Source organism: Branchiostoma floridae, chromosome 8 (assembly GCF_000003815.2).
Source record: "Branchiostoma floridae strain S238N-H82 chromosome 8, Bfl_VNyyK, whole genome shotgun sequence".
Classification (NCBI taxonomy): domain Eukaryota; kingdom Metazoa; phylum Chordata; class Leptocardii; order Amphioxiformes; family Branchiostomatidae; genus Branchiostoma; species Branchiostoma floridae.
In genome coordinates, this window is record NC_049986.1 from 11,850,570 (window position 1) to 11,868,649 (window position 18,080).

The 18,080-nt window shown below is 39.6% G+C and overlaps 2 protein-coding genes across 3 annotated transcripts in view; both read right to left on the reverse strand.

Annotated features, from left to right (window-relative positions):
• LOC118420803 overlaps positions 1 to 8,998 on the reverse strand; it is a gene marked incomplete in the record, with an annotated part of 26,774 nt that extends 17,776 nt beyond the window's left edge. Inside the window, 8 exon segments of the mRNA XM_035827803.1 lie at positions 84 to 159; positions 614 to 805; positions 1,105 to 1,218; positions 1,557 to 1,601; positions 2,008 to 2,180; positions 2,912 to 3,007; positions 5,308 to 5,488; positions 8,490 to 8,998. Coding sequence (XP_035683696.1) covers positions 84 to 159; positions 614 to 805; positions 1,105 to 1,218; positions 1,557 to 1,601; positions 2,008 to 2,180; positions 2,912 to 3,007; positions 5,308 to 5,488; positions 8,490 to 8,726 — 1,114 coding nt within the window.
• Positions 8,999 to 9,845: 847 nt separating this feature from the next.
• On the reverse strand, positions 9,846 to 16,579 carry LOC118420802. Of its 2 annotated transcripts, none has more exons than XM_035827802.1 (2): positions 15,037 to 16,579; positions 9,846 to 12,030 (listed from the first exon to the last, which is right to left on the reverse strand). In XM_035827802.1, the coding sequence occupies exons 1-2, from the start codon at positions 15,488 to 15,490 to the stop codon at positions 11,534 to 11,536; spliced, it is 951 nt and encodes a 316-aa protein (XP_035683695.1). In that variant the 5' UTR covers positions 15,491 to 16,579; the 3' UTR covers positions 9,846 to 11,533. The 2 variants fall into 2 exon arrangements, 1 of the variants encoding a protein (XP_035683695.1); XR_004831788.1 differs by lacking the exon at positions 15,037 to 16,579 and adding an exon at positions 12,463 to 12,551 and having other exon boundaries at positions 11,902 to 12,030.
• Between the last annotated feature and the right edge of the window lie 1,501 nt (positions 16,580 to 18,080).

Genomic DNA, 18,080 nt, shown 5'->3' on the forward strand with positions numbered 1-18,080 from the left:
GTCTTTCAAATATATGTTTTGATTTTGCATAGTTTGTGTACAGATGACAATCTCACCTGGCTCCCTGCTGCCCTCCCCTGTACGTGGCCTGAAGAGTTCCCTGTCGATGGTGACAGCCACGTCATAGAAAACTGCATCTGAGTCTCTGTCTGCTTCAACCTTTGAAAGAAGAGAAACTCATTTACCCATACCATATTATGAACTATGGCAATGCAGTTAATTTTCTTAGCATCGAAAAATAAAACGCCTTAAGGTCAAGTCATATACATAGTGAGAAAGAACATTGTTTTATTTACTATATTTATTGAATTCATTACTACCGGTAAGTTTGGTCAGTAATGTAATGGTGTCTTTAGTGAAGATTGACAGCCAAAAGAATTCAACACTTAAGTCATCATTATCACAAGGAGGTTACAGCAAGAAGTAAATTGCCATATGAGGATTACAGCATGAGAGTATCTGTATCTACATGTATATAGCTGGTATAACAGGCCTTCGGCGTAACATACCAGCTTTGCAGCAGCAGCGGCATGGCAGCAGCTGGTTATATTACACTGGATGACCCATCACACCTACCTTTTGCACATCTATCTGCAAAATCATTTCCAATTACCTTTCTTAGCACACCGATGGCCCCATAGTACATAAGAATGTGAGGCTTGTTTTCCTTGAAGAAGTTGAGTCTTCTCATCACGGCGCCGACGTTGTCGTCCAGACGTTTCCTCTCCTCCGCACGCTTCAGCAGCCGGGTCTCCAGACGAGTCTCGTCACAGTCCAGATAAATCACTAACGATGCTGGACCGTACTGAAGAGAGATCAATCAGTCAATCTATTGGATGAATCAGTAAGCAAACAATAAAGGCCTATATTTGCTTGTGAGCAAATACAGCATATTCCACTCAATCTCCCTCCATACGCAAAAAATGTCATTGAATTTCAAAGAAGGTTCCCTCTGCGAAAATGGACTCTACCAGTTTGATACATAATATGCTTTTTGTCTCCCTGCATTTAACCCCAGACCCAATGTATGTCTGATGGCATAATGTTAGCTTTTCAGGGATAACAAGACTATCTATTCCCTATCTGGGTAGAAAGTCTACTTACGATGGAGTGAAACATGTGCATGTGGTCCACTGTCCTGGGGAAACCCTCGATCACTACCCCAGGCTTGTCTCTGTGCTCAAACAGCTTCTCCTTTAGCAACTCCATGGAATATTCCTGAGCAGTGGACAGAACACACAATTAATGTCTGTCTATTAAACATTCAGATTTTGTTACCATTGCCATTCAAAGTTTTAACAGTGAACTGTAAACAACAAACTTGTGAATGACATAATAACATACTTTTTTTATTACATGTATGTTTGTGCAAGGCATGCAAAGAAAAATCACCAGTGCTGCTGGAAAAATCGTGAAAGGAATGGTGAAATGTCCTAGACTAGAGTGCATGATTAGTTGGTGGACATACATGTGAGACATGTGGTTGTAATCATTAGGACTCTTTCCCCCCTAACAATGATTGTTGAGCACCAAATGTAAAAAAAAGTTCACTCAACAATATCAACTTTCAGTAGGAAGTCCTCTAGCTCCTCAGAGTCTGCCTGTAGAATAGAAAAGGGGGAACCTATCACTGACTAGTATGGATCATACCATTCCCCTATTTCACACATCTTAAATGCTCCTCCCTAATCTTCAAATCTACAATTTGTCTTGTATAAGCCTAAATAACGTCCAAAGTCAACTTTCATTTGCTACTCATGGAGTTTTTTGTATACATTTCATTATTCGATAGCAATTGTTACCACAGGTATTTTGATGAAGAGACAAACTTTGAAAGTATTCAATTACTTTCGTATATTTTGTGTTACATTCATCCCTCTTAACTTTTTTTTCCAGAATCAAGACCAATAGAAGAAAGACAGCATGAAAAATAAAAATAAACAGATACTAGCAGTCTGTTACTTTTAATTTGAAGCATGCATAATTTAACAAAACAAGAAAACTTACCGTTGGTGCCAGTTCCCCCTTCTGTATTGTGTCAGTGATGATTCCCCATTTCTGTTGTGGCTGTCCATTCTCCATGATCTTGGCCCTGAGGATCTCTCCCATGGACAGGTGGGGGTAGCCATACCTCGCCTGGATCTGCTTACACTGGGTGCCCTTTCCACTACCCGGGCCACCTGAGATGTGTAGAATCACATCCTTCTTAACTATAGTTTGATTATTCATACTTAATACTCATAATTCCTAGTGACTTATGAAAATATGACAGTGCCATAACAGTTGTGACTAAATCTTTCGATGATAAGCAGCAATGCAACAATATTACATAGCTAAATTGATTTACCGCTTCTGTTTTCATTGGCTATTTTCACATGGTTAACTTTTGACCTCCCAGGATTCATCACCTATCCAACTATTAATCTGCAACTACGTGCACTTATTTTCCTGGGACACAAAGAAAATGCAATACCGTCCCTGCAAACACCATAGCAAGGCATACAAACACTAATCACGTACTAAACCCTCCTTTTACTCCTAGTCTAAGCAATATGTAATCTCCATGATGCCAGTAATAATATTCATACAAAAGAAGGGATGCCAGTTCAAAGCATCAATTTATATTCCCAGTGGTACGAAAGAGTTTCTGTCACCATAGTAAGAACTGTTGATTATGAGACTTGTTCCTTGACAACACGTATATGTCAAGCTGCCAAACATATAAACAAGTCTACTTGGGAAAACATCTAAGAGGCATGGTCTGTGATTACTTAAAGCAGAATGTAATTCAAGCTATCCAGTTCAAAGTGTCTACATTTTGTAGCAGTAGTGAGGACTATTTCTGACTATCACAGACTATGACATGCTTCTGATGAAGTAAGCTTTTTTGAAAATAGGAAGAAGAACTAACCTAACACAATGATGATATTAGCTGGTCGTTGTGGGGGTGGCGCTGTGGCTATGGGTGGCAACACCTGGTTTTTGTGCATCTCTTGCATATTTGGCTCTAAAGGAAACAATGGATACAAAGTTAGTGAAATGATCCATTGAAGAAAAACAAAAGAATGTATATGCACAAGATCTACAGAACAGAAGAAACAATATGATGCATATTTGTCTGAATGAGAAATGACGCTTAAGTACTGCGGCTTGTTTTGCACTTAGTACTGATATGAGTAAAGAAGATATCAATTTAAGCACCTGGTTCAAGAGGAAGCTCAGGTTGTACATGTACATGCACCTGTGATGAGACATGAGGTGCATCGTTATACTTCCACTTTATAGGATCTTTGTGAGCCTGTTCAGTGATGTCACTGGTGCTGGATGGTTGGAGGTTTGAGGAAGCTATCTTATGGTTTGAGCATTCCTCCACTGGTTCAGGAGAATTGGAGGGTGTTACAGTCGAATCATGATGATCAAAATCTTCTTTCAACTTCTCCAGGTTCCCTTGGAGAGTAGAAGAGCCATTTTGGACATCCCCTGTTTCTGTTAAGGCAGATTCTTCTGGACTACCTTGGTTGTACTCAGCATTTAGTTGAGAGGCTTCTGATTGTTCCTGGGGTGTGGATGATTCAACCTCCTCCTGCATTGAAGTGTCCTCCACGGTTGCTTCTGAATCATTGTTTACAGTAGGGAACTTAGATGAAGTCTGATTCTCTTCTGCATCAGACACCTTTGGTGCAGAGGTAGTATCAGGTTTAGACAGGCTATCTTGACTTTCGTCACCTGTGTCTGATCTTGAGGAAACACCAATGGACACCTCCTCCTTTTCCTTCTCAGAGTTGGACAACCCTGCTGGTGAAATCTTGTCATTTGGGGAGACAGGTGATTTTCTTGCAGGAACAGTGGTAGGTGAGTCTGGCTGTATCTTTGCCTCACTTGCATCACTGTGTAGTGAGTCAGATTGCTGTCCAGAAGCCTCTGTCCACTTGTTATTTGAATCTTTACTGAGTTGTTTCATTGTCAATGTTGCCTGTTCATGTTCGGGGTCTGCAAGCTGTTCCTTTGGCAGATGCTGGTCCTGTTTCTGGTCAGCTGAAGGCTTGTTATCGATGACTGGAACGTCAGAAGACTGTAGACCTTGTGGATTCTTTGGCGGCAAAGTAGTTGTCTTTTTAGGGCCATCACTGTGACTCTTGTTCTTGCTTGACTTTTGGAGAATTGGCGGTAATGCCCTTGACTTGGGTGCCTGTGTCTTTGTAGTTGATGCAGCTTTTTTCACAGCACTCTGTTGCTTGGCCGATGGCTCTTGTTGTACTGACGTCCCTGTACTTTGAGCAACTTGGATCCATTCTTTCTGCCTGCCTTTCACTTCCAGTGATGTTTTATCACTTGGCTTCTTGATTTTCCCTCTTATCTTAGAGTTATCTGAAGTTGTCTTCTTGGACACAGTTTTGGGCGACTTATTGGAAGTTGACGGTAAGGTTCTTTTCATCATCCTAATCCGAGGTGCTTCTTTGTCAGCTCTTTTTGGCCCCTGCTCCATATTACCTGACTCTTTGCTTGTAAAGTTGATCTGCCTTTGAGAAAATTCGCTTTCATACAGACGTTTCTGAGGTTCTGACCACCGTGTTCTGCAGAATTTCCCTTTAACAGGTGTTGGTATTGTAGTGTCCAAACAGTTAGGTAACTATGCTTAAACAACCCTCCCATTCTCATAGCAACAGTGTTGGGTGCCAAGTAGCAAAGCTTCACTGTCAGTCCATAGGGAAAAGGTATCAAAAGCAATGTGACATAGCCTGATGGGCAAGGCATGCTGGGATCAGAAAGTTTTGTCCAATCAGGCCGGTGCTTTGTGTGATCAAACTTTTTTCCGTATTGGACAAACAAGTATGTATTTCACAGACATTTAAAATACACAAGACAGACAGTTTTGAACTGTAACTAAACTCAAAGAAAGCCAAACTTTTATCAATGTTAGCTATATTATCAAAAGCTAAGCAACTTGTCTGAATTATGATATGTTCTAGATGTGCCTAAAAGCAATAACTCAAGCAACTGGATATGATTTTGGAAACAGTTTATCCACCAGTTTTCGTCAGTGACAGTGACAAAATCATATCCAGTTGCTTGAGTAAATGCTTTTTGACATATCTTATTGCCTGGATGTCTAACCTTCATCAACGTATATTCTAGATGTTGTATATCATAATTTTCAACCTTCTCCTTTGTCAGCCAAATCTATTTTTGGATACTGCTGCATATACTATAGCTTCTGAGGAGTTAATGGCAACACAGGGAAATTTACCAAAGGGAATTTGTTCAAAAAGTCTATCTATATTGTGTGTATTTTCTGTTGGTGCTCACCTGTGGGGAATGTTGTTGACCGTGTGCCATCGTACGTAGGGATTGGTGGCAGAGCCTTGTCCCGTACAAAACTGTCCCATCTCAGGTTCTGTATATCCGACTGTTTGGCCTGTTGTAGACAGTCCTCAATGTAACTGATGTGATCCTCCGGTCTGTTGTACATCAACCCTGTCAGGATCGACTACAGGAGACAACAACTTATAATCAGTGAAATGAACTGCACAGTATTCAAAGTCCTTTTGTAGGCTTATTAGTCTTAACTTGCAAGTGTGTTTCCACATTTTGTGTCACAAGCTAGTCCAAAGCCTTTCTATTTGTTCCAGCCTTGCCAAGCCTTGCCTGGATACCAGACCCCTGCCCGATCTCAAGGATATCTATTGTACATAGATATTGAGATCGGGCTGGGGTCTGGTATCCAGGATACTGCACAAGCCAATGACAATTCACATGTCAAGCCTATGACAATTTTGTTTTAAATTCACTGATGGCTTACCTTGTTACAGATCATTGGATCTGGGACAAAACCTTTGGGAAGCTACTGGAGCAACCTTAAATCTATTACTGATGCCAGCAAGTAGATTGATCTTTAGTGCTCACTGCATAATTCTATTGTCTCAAGTTACAAATATACTTGTCAGTGTGTGTTAGATGGAGTAACTGTAGATGACTCATTCTCAGGCAAGTCCAACACCTGAGATTAAGCATTGATATGGTTACAGCTTTCACCTGATTAGACTTGAGAAGGGGTTGATTGATAAAATCCTATCATGTTGCTGTGACAAGTCTTGTGCAAGATTTGTAGATGTTGGATTTTGATCACTGTTACTCAATATAGTGTACACTGCATTACAAGCATGTGCAAATAACTGTTCTAACAGCATGGATTTACATTGAGTATGACACATCTTTGTACACAGTCTTAAAATAAAGGCACTGAGATAATGAATATTATTGACAGGCAACATGGGCAGTATCAGCCCATTGTAAAGCCGCTTACACCTGACTGTACTTGTTAAACAGGGCAAGAGCAATCAGAGAAGAAAAGGCCCTTTGTTATTACATAATGGGAGTGTCAGGTTTCATTAACACCTTTCATGCCAAGTTGCTGAAGTGTTGAAAATGAACACTCTGGATTTGTTGTTGAATGTGGGTGTGTATCTTGAATACTGTTGGCAAGAACTACTCTCCAAGCAGAGGTTGGTGGGGAAAATCATTTGCTGTCTATTTCGATCAGTCTCCCCACCAACAAAAAAGACAGAGGTCATGATTTTCCCCACCAACCTCTGCTTGAAGAGTAGGCAAGAACAGGTCTGTAAATGGTATCTACAGTTTCCCTACAACAATTATGTTAGTACAAAAAATTTTCAGAACATAGAAACTTTACAATGGTAGACAATCTTCATATCAATCAAAGACAACCATCAAGATGAAAGTAGCCATTTATGGCTGAACATAAAACTAATTTGTGCCGTATAAGAACATAGTTTGCTCTACTTTTGGCCATGGCCTGAGCTATGGAATATGGACAACATTTCTGCATCTTCAGTGTTAGTAACTTTCACTACACTCATCATTTTGGCTATCAAGGACGTTATACCCTGTTGACATATCATAGATCAAGGAGGTTAAAAAAAGAGCTCTCATACAAATACACTACTTCTACTGATAGCATTATAGAGTGATTTTGAAAAGATCTCATGTATACTATTGATATGTATGAAGATCGTAACACGCAGAATTGAGAAAACATCAATTTTCAATAAAATTAATTGCTCATTCACAAAGATATATCATCGTTTTATGTAAAAGTTTACAGCTAAGCAAAGCTTTTGGTTTGTAAGTACTGTAGTTGAGTAAAAGTGAGCAAACATTTTACTTTAGAATTTACAAAACATCTAGGTCTTGTCACTCTTGGACATTATCCAACTTCTAGCATAGCAACATTTGATCCACTTGACATTGTGTTAATACTAGGCCAATTGAAGTGGGCAAATATTGTGTGCACAACTCCCAGCAACCCATCCAACTGCACAAAATAATTTTTCAACAAGGTCAAAAAGCAATTCATCATTTCCTTTGCAAGCTACTGATTTTGACAAATTGCTCTGGGACTCCGACTGGGACACAGAAATAAAAGCACTGAATGAGGTACAATTGCAAGAAGTGTTTATAGTTTGAAACTTTCGGTTGCTTTGGTTATAATAAAGTAAGGACATTGTATAGACTATACATACTGTGTTTGGTATGATGATCACATCATTATGCCCATGAACAAATCTTAATCTGTTATCTCCTGAATGAGATTAGAGATGTGTGTGGATGGGCAGATAATGTCTTCATTCAGTAACAGTCATGCCCCATCTAACCCTCTGGAATTCATTTACTTCTTCCAATAAAAAGAGCACAACTGTTACAGCCAAATTAGACAACTTTGAATTACTAGTAACAATTTGAGACGAAAGATCACAACTTGTCTAGCCATTCTGTGATATTTCACTTCACTTGTTACAGTAAATACAATACTTCCTAGAGCATTACAGTCTTTACAGAGTCTATTGGATTGGATTGATGGGTGACAACATCTGAAGTCTAAAACTACCTTAATGACACTTCATGACTTGCTCTCTAAAAATGCTCTAATGATGGTAGATTTGTTCTTGATTGTTGGTTTAGCTGCCTGACCTCGTAGTAAGTATTGTCCTGCTTTTATTTGCAGTGGGGCGTTATATAGATTAGTTTACATAAAAGCAGCAATGATAACAAACATGTTAAAAGTCTCATATTGGCAGATTTGAAGATGCTTAAAGGACTGTTTGGGGGTTGTTATTTTTGCTGGTTACGCATAAAAATAGTAATTTAGGCCACCCATGGGCACATATTGATCACATTATTCACGGTTACCCCCCTCCCTCCCCCTCACCAGTACAAGATCAGATATTTGTGATCATATAACGTTACCCATACTATAAATCTGCTATCTTGGAGTTTGTTGATCTGGCAGAGTTGTGTTTATAAGGTTGTGTTTATCTGGTTAACGACGTGTTTTGTCCAAACTTGTGCAACTAAGTTTGGTTCTGCTTGAGTTGACATGGAAGGGATGTAAATAAATGGCAGAGCAATCAGCCAAAACAAGTTATGAAAGTGACACGCGGAGACGGACAGACACGAGCACACAACCTCACCTCAAACAACTGCGGGATCTCCTTCTTGGAGAGGTACTTCTTGGCGTCTGTTGACGTGGTCTCCATGTTCGTTTTTCGCGGGGTTGTACCGGGCGCCCGCTTCCGACTGCTCGCGTGTAGCCAGGCTGCCCCCGCCGATATCGAGTTGCCCTCCTGGCGGCCCGAGTCGCCTTGCCGACCGCGGGGTCGGGTTGCCACGGTGCGCCCAAACAAATGCGTACGGTCGGACATTTGCATGACAAAAGGCGAGTAAACCCGCTGGGAACAAGTGGGCGGGGCTGGGGCGTTGGCCAATAGAAGTTCCTGGCGGCGTTCCGCCTGCTGCTATTGGTGGCTAGCTACCTGCACGCTGTTTTTACGCGCCAAATTTGATACATGTATCATAAGTGTACTACAAGACTACATGTATATTATTTTGCTGAGATACGAGCGACTGTAACATATCACTTGCCATCTCTAATGTCTTGCTGACCTCCAATGAAAAAATGCATACCAACGTTTTGCACATGACGTCAAAATGTAGTAAAATTGCCTTCAGTGTGACGTAGAATCGTCCGTTGTTCCCGAGCTGTCTCACGAAGGTCGGCTGTGTTAGCAAAAGTCTTGAAAGTCGTCTATGATCTTGGTGTATTAATGTTACTGTGCTGGGTGATGGCGGTAGATGTTTATGTGCCAAAGTGCCTGACTTTCTAGTTTTGGGGCAAACATAGGCTAGCCGCGGCGCGCGGGCGACAGTTACAGTTTTGCATGCAGTCTTACGAAAGACACTGGACTGAGTCTCAACTGTATGTGCGGAAACAAGTGCAAAGGACTGTTCAACCTGGAGAGTTCTGACGGAGAGGAACAAGGGGCAAGTGTCTAGCATAAGCACTTAGGCAGGTAGACTTTTACATGTAAAATGCTAATGTAAAAGACTGCATGCATGCAAAAGACTAGCGCTAGCCCTGCAACTGTCGCCCGCGGCTGAACATAATCGTGATATAATACACAGTCACAAGTCAGTCACGCAAAATGTGACTCGCTAATAATTTCTGAAATAACAAGAAATGCTTTCATTGTATGTGACTTGCAGTGGGGAGTTTTAAATTTAAACAAGCAGTAACTTTTAAGAACCTTGTGCTATTTTCCTTTCCCGGCATAAATTCTTTTCCTGGCATTAGGACCTTCCCGGTTGAAAATCGCAAATTCACCCTCCACCCAACAACCTACATCAATGCCCACAGAGAGGCCAGTGAAAGCGGCTAATGTACCCCATACTATCAAATATTGATATCATGACTACCTGTTGAGTGGCTCTTTTACACATATACATGTGTACATCACACATGGCAAATAAAAGACTTCATCTACTCAAACATACTGTACAGCATATATTTACAATGTCTACAGCACATTTGAACAGGAATGCAACATCATCTGTTACAAAAATACATTCACATAGCTACAATGACAAAAGCCTATACAAGAAAATCTCATAATAGAGTATTTTGATTTGACATGATTATGGACGAGATGACTTCCATAAAATCAGAAAAGAAACAAAAATGCCAACTACAGTGGCTGGCCTGCCCAAGCGCAAGCTTTGCATACTCAGTGTAATAATATGAATACTGCAATCTGATTTGCTAGTTGCTCTTGACAATCATATCTGCTATCAACTGAAATGTTAAACATTATAATTGGACAATAGAGGTTGGAAGTTAGAAAACTGGCATTGCTATCTAAGATATACAATTTTTCTTCTTATGGCACATGAGCACAATCATGTACATAATAAATTGCTTCATTATAGGTACAAAGAAAAAGTCCATTACACTGATTACATCAAGACATTTTTGCACAATTTTGGAGATACAGTAACTGCTATATTTAATAGTCCTACTCATTGTGAACAACAGTGTAGTACAGAGTGCACTATAAAAGGGGTCTTTATCAAGGATACCCTTGCTGGCAATGTTTTGCATAAACCTCTTGATTCAATGACAAAGAAAAAAAATCATCCAAAGAACAAACTGCACAACGAAAAGGGTATGCAAATCATATTTTACACATTCTTCTGCTAGCCCTTAAAACAAGGAAACTCTAGAACCAAGCTACAATGTATGTGTGCCTACATGAGAAACTTCTGAATAGTTCATACTCTTCTTCAGTGAACAAAACTCATAAGAAAGCAGGGCATTTAAATAAAGGTATGGTGCTCCAGATGTCAAGGCTGAACCAGGGGAAACTATTTTGATGCTGTTGTTTTTTTTCTCAAAAAAAGGAAAGGCAGTGGTCACTAACTGATCATTTCATGCAAACATATTCTTCATCACAATCTGCTAGTGATAAACTTCTAACACTGTTATTTAGATTTGTTATGCGTTTCAATATCCCTTTGCTACGTTGCCCTCCTTTCAGTCTACTCATAGGACAATGGGACCAACATTTGTCATAAACTATTACAAATGTTTATGTATGTATATATATATATATATTAAAGGTTGGTACTTGGACAAATGTTAAGGCTATCATTCACAAAGTGTTCTTGTCGAATTTTCCCTTATGGTACAATTACTTACACAACATATTGATTCATATCATATTTCACACCTTTGGAGATACAGTTACATGTATATTTGCCTTACCTTCACTGTGAACATAAGTCAATGCACCAAAGGATAGACAAAAAAGTCTACGAATACCCTTGCTGGCTACACGTTGCATAGATTCCTTGAATCAATATTAAAGGCAGAAACAAAAGCACAAAGTTGACAGGATATGCAAATCAATTTTGACACATCCCTTTACTGTACATAAACCCTTAAACGAGGATTTAGAGCTAATGGACATACTAGAACATTTTCGTACTCTTTGCAAAGTTCTTTTGTAAATAGGATTTCTAAGAAAGCAGTTCTAGAAACATTAATAATTGCTGTGACCAAGACTCTACTCCACAAAAGATGGTGTTCGTCAGGAGCTGTCTAGCTCATGCTATTTCTTGCTCTAAGAATCAGAAACTCTCTTTACCCTGGTCTTGGCATTTTGTATCATGACCACTTGAGTTATTCTGCAACAAATAAGTAACGAATACAGAGGATGACTTCTTCTTCTAATCTGCAAGTTTCTGCAAGTTTCTTCTGCGGTTCCTTTACTCTCTCGTCACAGTTGATCATTCGTTGCGTCTTCAATGCTAGCCGGGACATGGTGCGCTCTCTCTTTGTTGGACCTCCTTGTCGCGGAGTGTCCTGCCGATTGATGGACTGATTACTCGACCGTCCAACTGATTCGGCTTCTGCCATAGCCAAGTCATTAAAGAGTCGTCGTTTAGCTTCACGGTCTGCTGTCTTCATCATCTTCTTGGCGTCATACCTTTTCTCTAACTCCGCCTTGTACAGCTTTGTCCGCCTTGCATGTCGCAACCGCGAACACTCCTCTGCATGGTGTGCTCGGAGATTTGGTCGCGATTTCTTAATCTTCTTCTTATTGCGAATCTTGGTACGCTGTCGCGACAGGTGTTCCTCATCCAAGTCCAATGTTATGTCATCCTCGTCCCCACTGTCTGAATCCATGGGGACAAAATAAGTGTTAGCAAGGAGGTTGCAACCTGTTAGCGAACGGTAGAGACAAAGTGCATCATGTGTCATAGAAAGTAGAAATTTCTCATTTAAAGTAGTGATGCTACATCTCGTACACTAGCCAATGTTTTACACTTAATTTGTGTATCATAAAAATCCTTTCTTGTGAGTAAATTTAAAGAAGAATCACACAAAGTATGATCGCAAGCCAATGTCTGTCTCGAAATAAGTTTGCGTCCAGGGATAGAAGAAAATAAACATACAGAACTGGAGCAGCAAATTTCTGTGTACATCACGGCCTGATATATATGTAATTTGACGTTGCGTAGTTTGCTCCAAACCAAATATAAGAACTCGGGCAATTAAAGCCCCCATGCAACGGCCTATGCGACTTTTGAGAAATAAATGAGGCTAACCATGTGTAACACGGAAATAAAGTCCTTTTTGACGAAGCGCCACCTATTTTGCACGCACAAAGCAAAAACTGCACCTCCGGCTCACATTTACCGGAAGTGACGTCACACGGGGCATTCCCGGGATGGGATGGAACAACATTTTGCAGACAATATTTGTCACTGCGCTACCTTTTACTTTCTCCCCGTCGGTAAATTCCGTCATGATGTAATTTTGACCGTAACGGTGAAACGTAGTGTAACTTTTGGTCTTAGTACGTCTGCCTGAGACTGTAAAAGGCGACTGAGACCTCGCTTTTTTTTTAATATTGAAGTTCGGCAGAGGTCAAACACAAAGTTTGAGCGCAGCGTTGTAGGTACCTATTCATGCCTCTGTGGGGAGCATTTTTCGGAAAACCTGTTTTATGGTGGCCGCAACGGTCAGTAAGGAGATGGCAGGTGGGCTCAGCTACAGCCGACGACCCTCCCAGATAATTTTGAGGCCAGGCCGAGCTCGGCGGTGGATGTTTGTGGAAGCTTGTGGAAGCGGAAAGCTGGCGTCGTCTGCTAACCCGAACAAGTTCAGTCGCTGTTCAGAAACTGAACAAGCAACGGGTAGGTGAAATCTTCCGACAAAATAATTCAGGGCTTTGGGAAAATCTAAGAATATATGAAATAAGATATGGAAGTGTGTTGTTCGTTTTGACGAACGTGTTACTTTTATAAGCCTTTTATGTTTACGTAATTAAGGGGAGGGGGGCACCGGCAAAAGACATAAATTTTGTTGCGTTAGATCTAAGTGCGGACTTAGATTAATTACTAATTAATAAGGAATGGCTTCTATTGTCATCATATTTTCTGTTTTTCCAACTGTTACATATGGACTTAAGCTATGACCTGTTGCCTGTCAATTTTGTTCTCGTAGCTGCAAGTACACAGGTGTAACGTTACTTTCCCAAGTTACAGAATATAAATTACATTGCAATATATGAGTTGAAGAGGTCATCAAGTTACGATTAAGTATTATTTGTTTTGTTTTATGTGACAAAGTGATTTTGTAACCGCAATATAACAAAATATAAAATTGCAATAAAATGACTATCACCAACTTATTCTTCAGGGGAATGAATCACAAATAGGGGCAGGGGACACTGGTGAAATGTTTGTGAACTTCACACATCAACATCTACATTTTCTAGTAAAATTGTTATCTTTTTGTTAGCCAACATAATTCATTTATTTATTCTTTATTTCTGGCACTAATAGGCCAATAGCGAGAGCAGAATGAACAATAAACAACAGATACATAAAAAAATATGCATGATATTCATGTTATTAATTTTGTAAGGTCAGATGTATAATTGATCATCATTTTGCATCAAGGTATTTCAAAGTAGTACTGCACTGTAAGAAGTATGATATACAGTGAACTCTAAGATTACATACCATTCTTTCCTCTTGATGACTTTGTGACAAATGTTTGTTTCATAACACTGTTAAAATTCCCTAGTACCTTTGCCTCAAACATTTCTAAAGGCAGCAGTTTAAAAAGCCTCACCAACAAATTGTACTGTTATACTAAATGATAAGTATTTTGCTTATCTTTTCACTTCTGTACTACAGGAACTCAGACTGCCCTTGTGATAATGAACATGGGGGTTTACTGTAAATGTTTTTAAGTTCGCGGGGATTTAATTTCGCCCATCAGGCGTCGCCAAAATGAAGAATCTATTGTACGGCATAATATATTCTGTGTTTTCTTCAGTCATTTCTTCAACCTTCCTGACCACTTACATGTAGATTTCAGAATAAAGGCAACTCTTTTTGGTCAAACTTTTTTTCATTCGCACGCTCGCATCAGTTTTTGGATTCCCAGAGGATGTCATCCATATAATCAAATCAACATGGCCTTAGTTCAAAAAAGTTTTTCAGTCCATTTAGACCAAATGTTTTCCTCTTACTAGTGAATCAATGTGATAGAGGGGTGCCATGACATTTGTTCACTAGTTGACATAAATTTATTCCTCTTAATTACTAGTGAATTAATGTGGTGCTATCACATTTTTTCACTAGTAGACACATACTTCATACTATAGTGAAGTAATGTGATAACCCTGACGCTCCTCCTAGTGAAAATGTGATATCACCCATATCACATTATTCACTAGTAAGAGGAATGCTTTATGTCTACTAGTGAATGAATGAGATAGCACCCCTCTATCACATTTGTCACTAGTAAAATAGACTATGAATAAGTTATCACAACTTTTCCAACTATCACTTTTTCTGTCCTGAACTACTATTCATAACTGAATAAATGTGATGAATACTCAGGCCATTAGTAGCATCATGTCTCATTGAAAGTGAAAGTAAAGTGTCTCATTTAAAGTAGTGATGCTACAGTCGTGCGCTAGCCAACGTTTTCCACTTACTAAGTAATTTGTGCATCATAAAAATCCTTTCTCGTGAGTAAATTTAAAGAAAAAGAATCACTAACGTTATTGGAACTTTACCATAGTAACCGACGGCCGTGTTTCTATTACAGCAACTACATACATGTATTGTGCATATCATACACCATTTGCCACAGTGACTTACCAGATGCAGTACTAGGACCATAACCGTATCGTCGTAGTACTGCTTCCTGCCTCCTTAAGAAATAATGGCTGTCTCTCACACGCACTTGAACTGTTTCCCCCTCACTCGTTGTTGTAAACTTCATACTCAGCCAATCCATGTGAAATAGCTCTAGAGGGTAAAGTGTGACCTTGACAGAAGAGAGAAATCCGACCTTTTGCAATGTCCTGTAAATGTAGAGACGCCTATTTCCCGAAAGTGCAAAGAACTTGCCCTCCACACGCACCACATCGAACGTTACTATTCTCTCCACATCGATGACACCACGCAAAATTCCCTCGAGCGCCTTCAGGATAGGTATCTTACCGCCCCCATGAGGACTAACATGAACAAGGCTGCTGATGCTGTCCTGGCTGAAATATATCTCACTGGGAGCAAGTCTTATGCTCTGCGGAAGTAAGTCAGATTCAGGCATATTTCAGATTTGGGGCAGCGGTTGTTGATGACATTCAGCGTAGTGATTTTCAATAAAATCAGCAAAAAAGAGTCGCTTTTCTCAATCCAGTAAGGACGTGCGTACGTACATGTACATGTACATGAAATGGGGCCAGAAGGGTTGGTCTTGCGACGACTGCATGCCCGATTTCATTTTCACAAAGACAAAAAAACCGGTTTTAACAACCTCAGCCTTTAATAGTTTCGGCACGGTATCATTGACACAAAGCGTGATTATATATACAAAGGTCACATTGTTTAACTTGGGAGAGATATTAGTCTCATTCGCAGACTTCTGGAGCGGCGGTGTTTATTTTTTGGGGGAGCACTGATCCGCGATTTTCAACATGGGCTAAGATTCTCTATCCTGGGGAGTTTTACGTTGCGGTAAAACTCCCTTTCCCAGCATAGAGAACCTTGTGTCAATGTCTAAAATTGTTAGGGAAATTGTATCCGGGCAGAAATCACACACACAGAAAAAAACGCACCCTAAACGTATTTGATTGTGTAGATGTTTTGCCAGCTGTGATATGAATATAGTTCAGCTTATGCCTAATGATTTATTTAACAACTGCACGAGCTAAAGTAATAATCTTGAGCTTCCTGTACAATGTCATGACTATAACAAGTCGCTAAAAACAGTACTGCTGGTTTTACAATTTACAGGCACACTTCCAACTTTAATGACCAACCACCAAGTCCTAAGTATATCACTTATACTATCACCTCTGTCCATTGTGTCTCCACATTGTGCACGCTGCTGTTTTTGCATGCCAAATGTAATATTTGTATCAGAAGTTTTCTACAGGACTGTAATGTTTTGCTACAATATCAACTGCCATCTCTAATTTGTTGCTGGCCGCACTAATGAAAAATTACACACAAAGTAACAAACGGCGAGCACGTGACGTCACAATGTGGTAAAAATCGAATTGACTTCAGCGTGACGTAGTAATGGTCCACTGTTCCCTGTCTCACGACGGTCTGACGTTATGGCAAATGTTTGATACACTGGTTATGTTTAGAGTGTTGTACAATAATGACATAAACAGTTCATCTTCTTTAACTTTGAAGACCACCTCAGGGTAGTCTTAAAAATCTTTACGTCTCTGTTCCCATTCGGCTATCCTCTTCATATAACGCTCTCTTTTTGTGGGGCCTTTTACACATGACATCACACATGGCAAATAAAAGACTTCATTACTCAAACATATGTACTGTACAGCATATATTTACAATGTCTACAGCACATTTGCACAGGAATGAATGCAACATCATCTGCTAGAAAAATACATTCACATAACTACAATGACAAAAGCCTATACAAGAGGGTAAGTTGATTTGATATTAAGCTTATAAGGACGAGCTGACTTCTATAAAACCAGAAAAGTACATTCAAGACGGAGGCTCTGATTGGAACTCAGTGATTCAATCGGAACAAAAAGGCCAATTACACTGCTTGGCCTGCCCAAGTGCAGACTTTGCATACTCTTATGCTATATTACATTATGAAAGCGTAATTATACAAACATTGCAATCTGATTTGCTAGTTGCTCTTGACAAGCATATCTGCTATCAACTGAAATGTGTTTTTTGTTTACTTTTATTCAACCTTGATACATTTTCGGCCTAAGCCGTTTTTCCAAATTTCAAGGATGTTTAACAATATAACTGGACAGTAGAGGTTGTAAGTTAGAAAACTGGCATTGCTATCTAAGATATACATTTTTTCTTATGGCACATGAGCACAATCATGTACATAATAAATTGCTTCCTTGTAGGTACAAAGTCAGAAAAAGTCCATCACATCAAGAATTTTTGCACAATTTTGGAGAAACAGTAACTGCTACTCATTGCAAACATCATTGTAGTACAGAGTGCTACCCTTGTAACCTTGATACCCTTGTTAGCAATGTTTTGCATAAAGCTCTTGATTCAATGACAAAGAAAGAAACAAAAACACTCAAAGAACAAACTGTACAATAAGGAGGGTATGCAAATCAAATTTGACAGAGTCTTCTGCTATACTTAAGCCCTTAAAAAAAGGAAACTCTAGAACTAAGCTACACATGCCTTCATGAGGAACTTCTAAATATTTCATACTCTTCTTCAGTCAACAAAACTACTAAGAAAGCAGTTCCAACACCCCTGATAAGTTTGCAGTGACAGGGCATTTAAATAAATGTATTTTGCTCCGGATGTCAAGGTGGACCCAGGGCAAAGTATTGTAATGCTACTCTTTTTTCTTAAAATAAAAGGAAGGCAGCTCCTATGGTGGTCACTAACTGATCCTTTCATACAAACATATTCTTCTTAATCATTATGTGCTAGATCTGCCAGTGACAAACTTATAACACTGTTATTTGTTATATGTTTCAATATCCCTTTGCGATGTTGCCCTCCCTTCAGTCTACTCATAGGGCAATGGGACCAACACTTGGCATAAACTATATACATACAAATACATGCTATAGGACACACATATATATTTATATCATACTATCATATTGTAAATACTGTTGTGTTGAATTGAGATAGAGACAAGGTCCGTGTGCAGGTAAATATTGGTA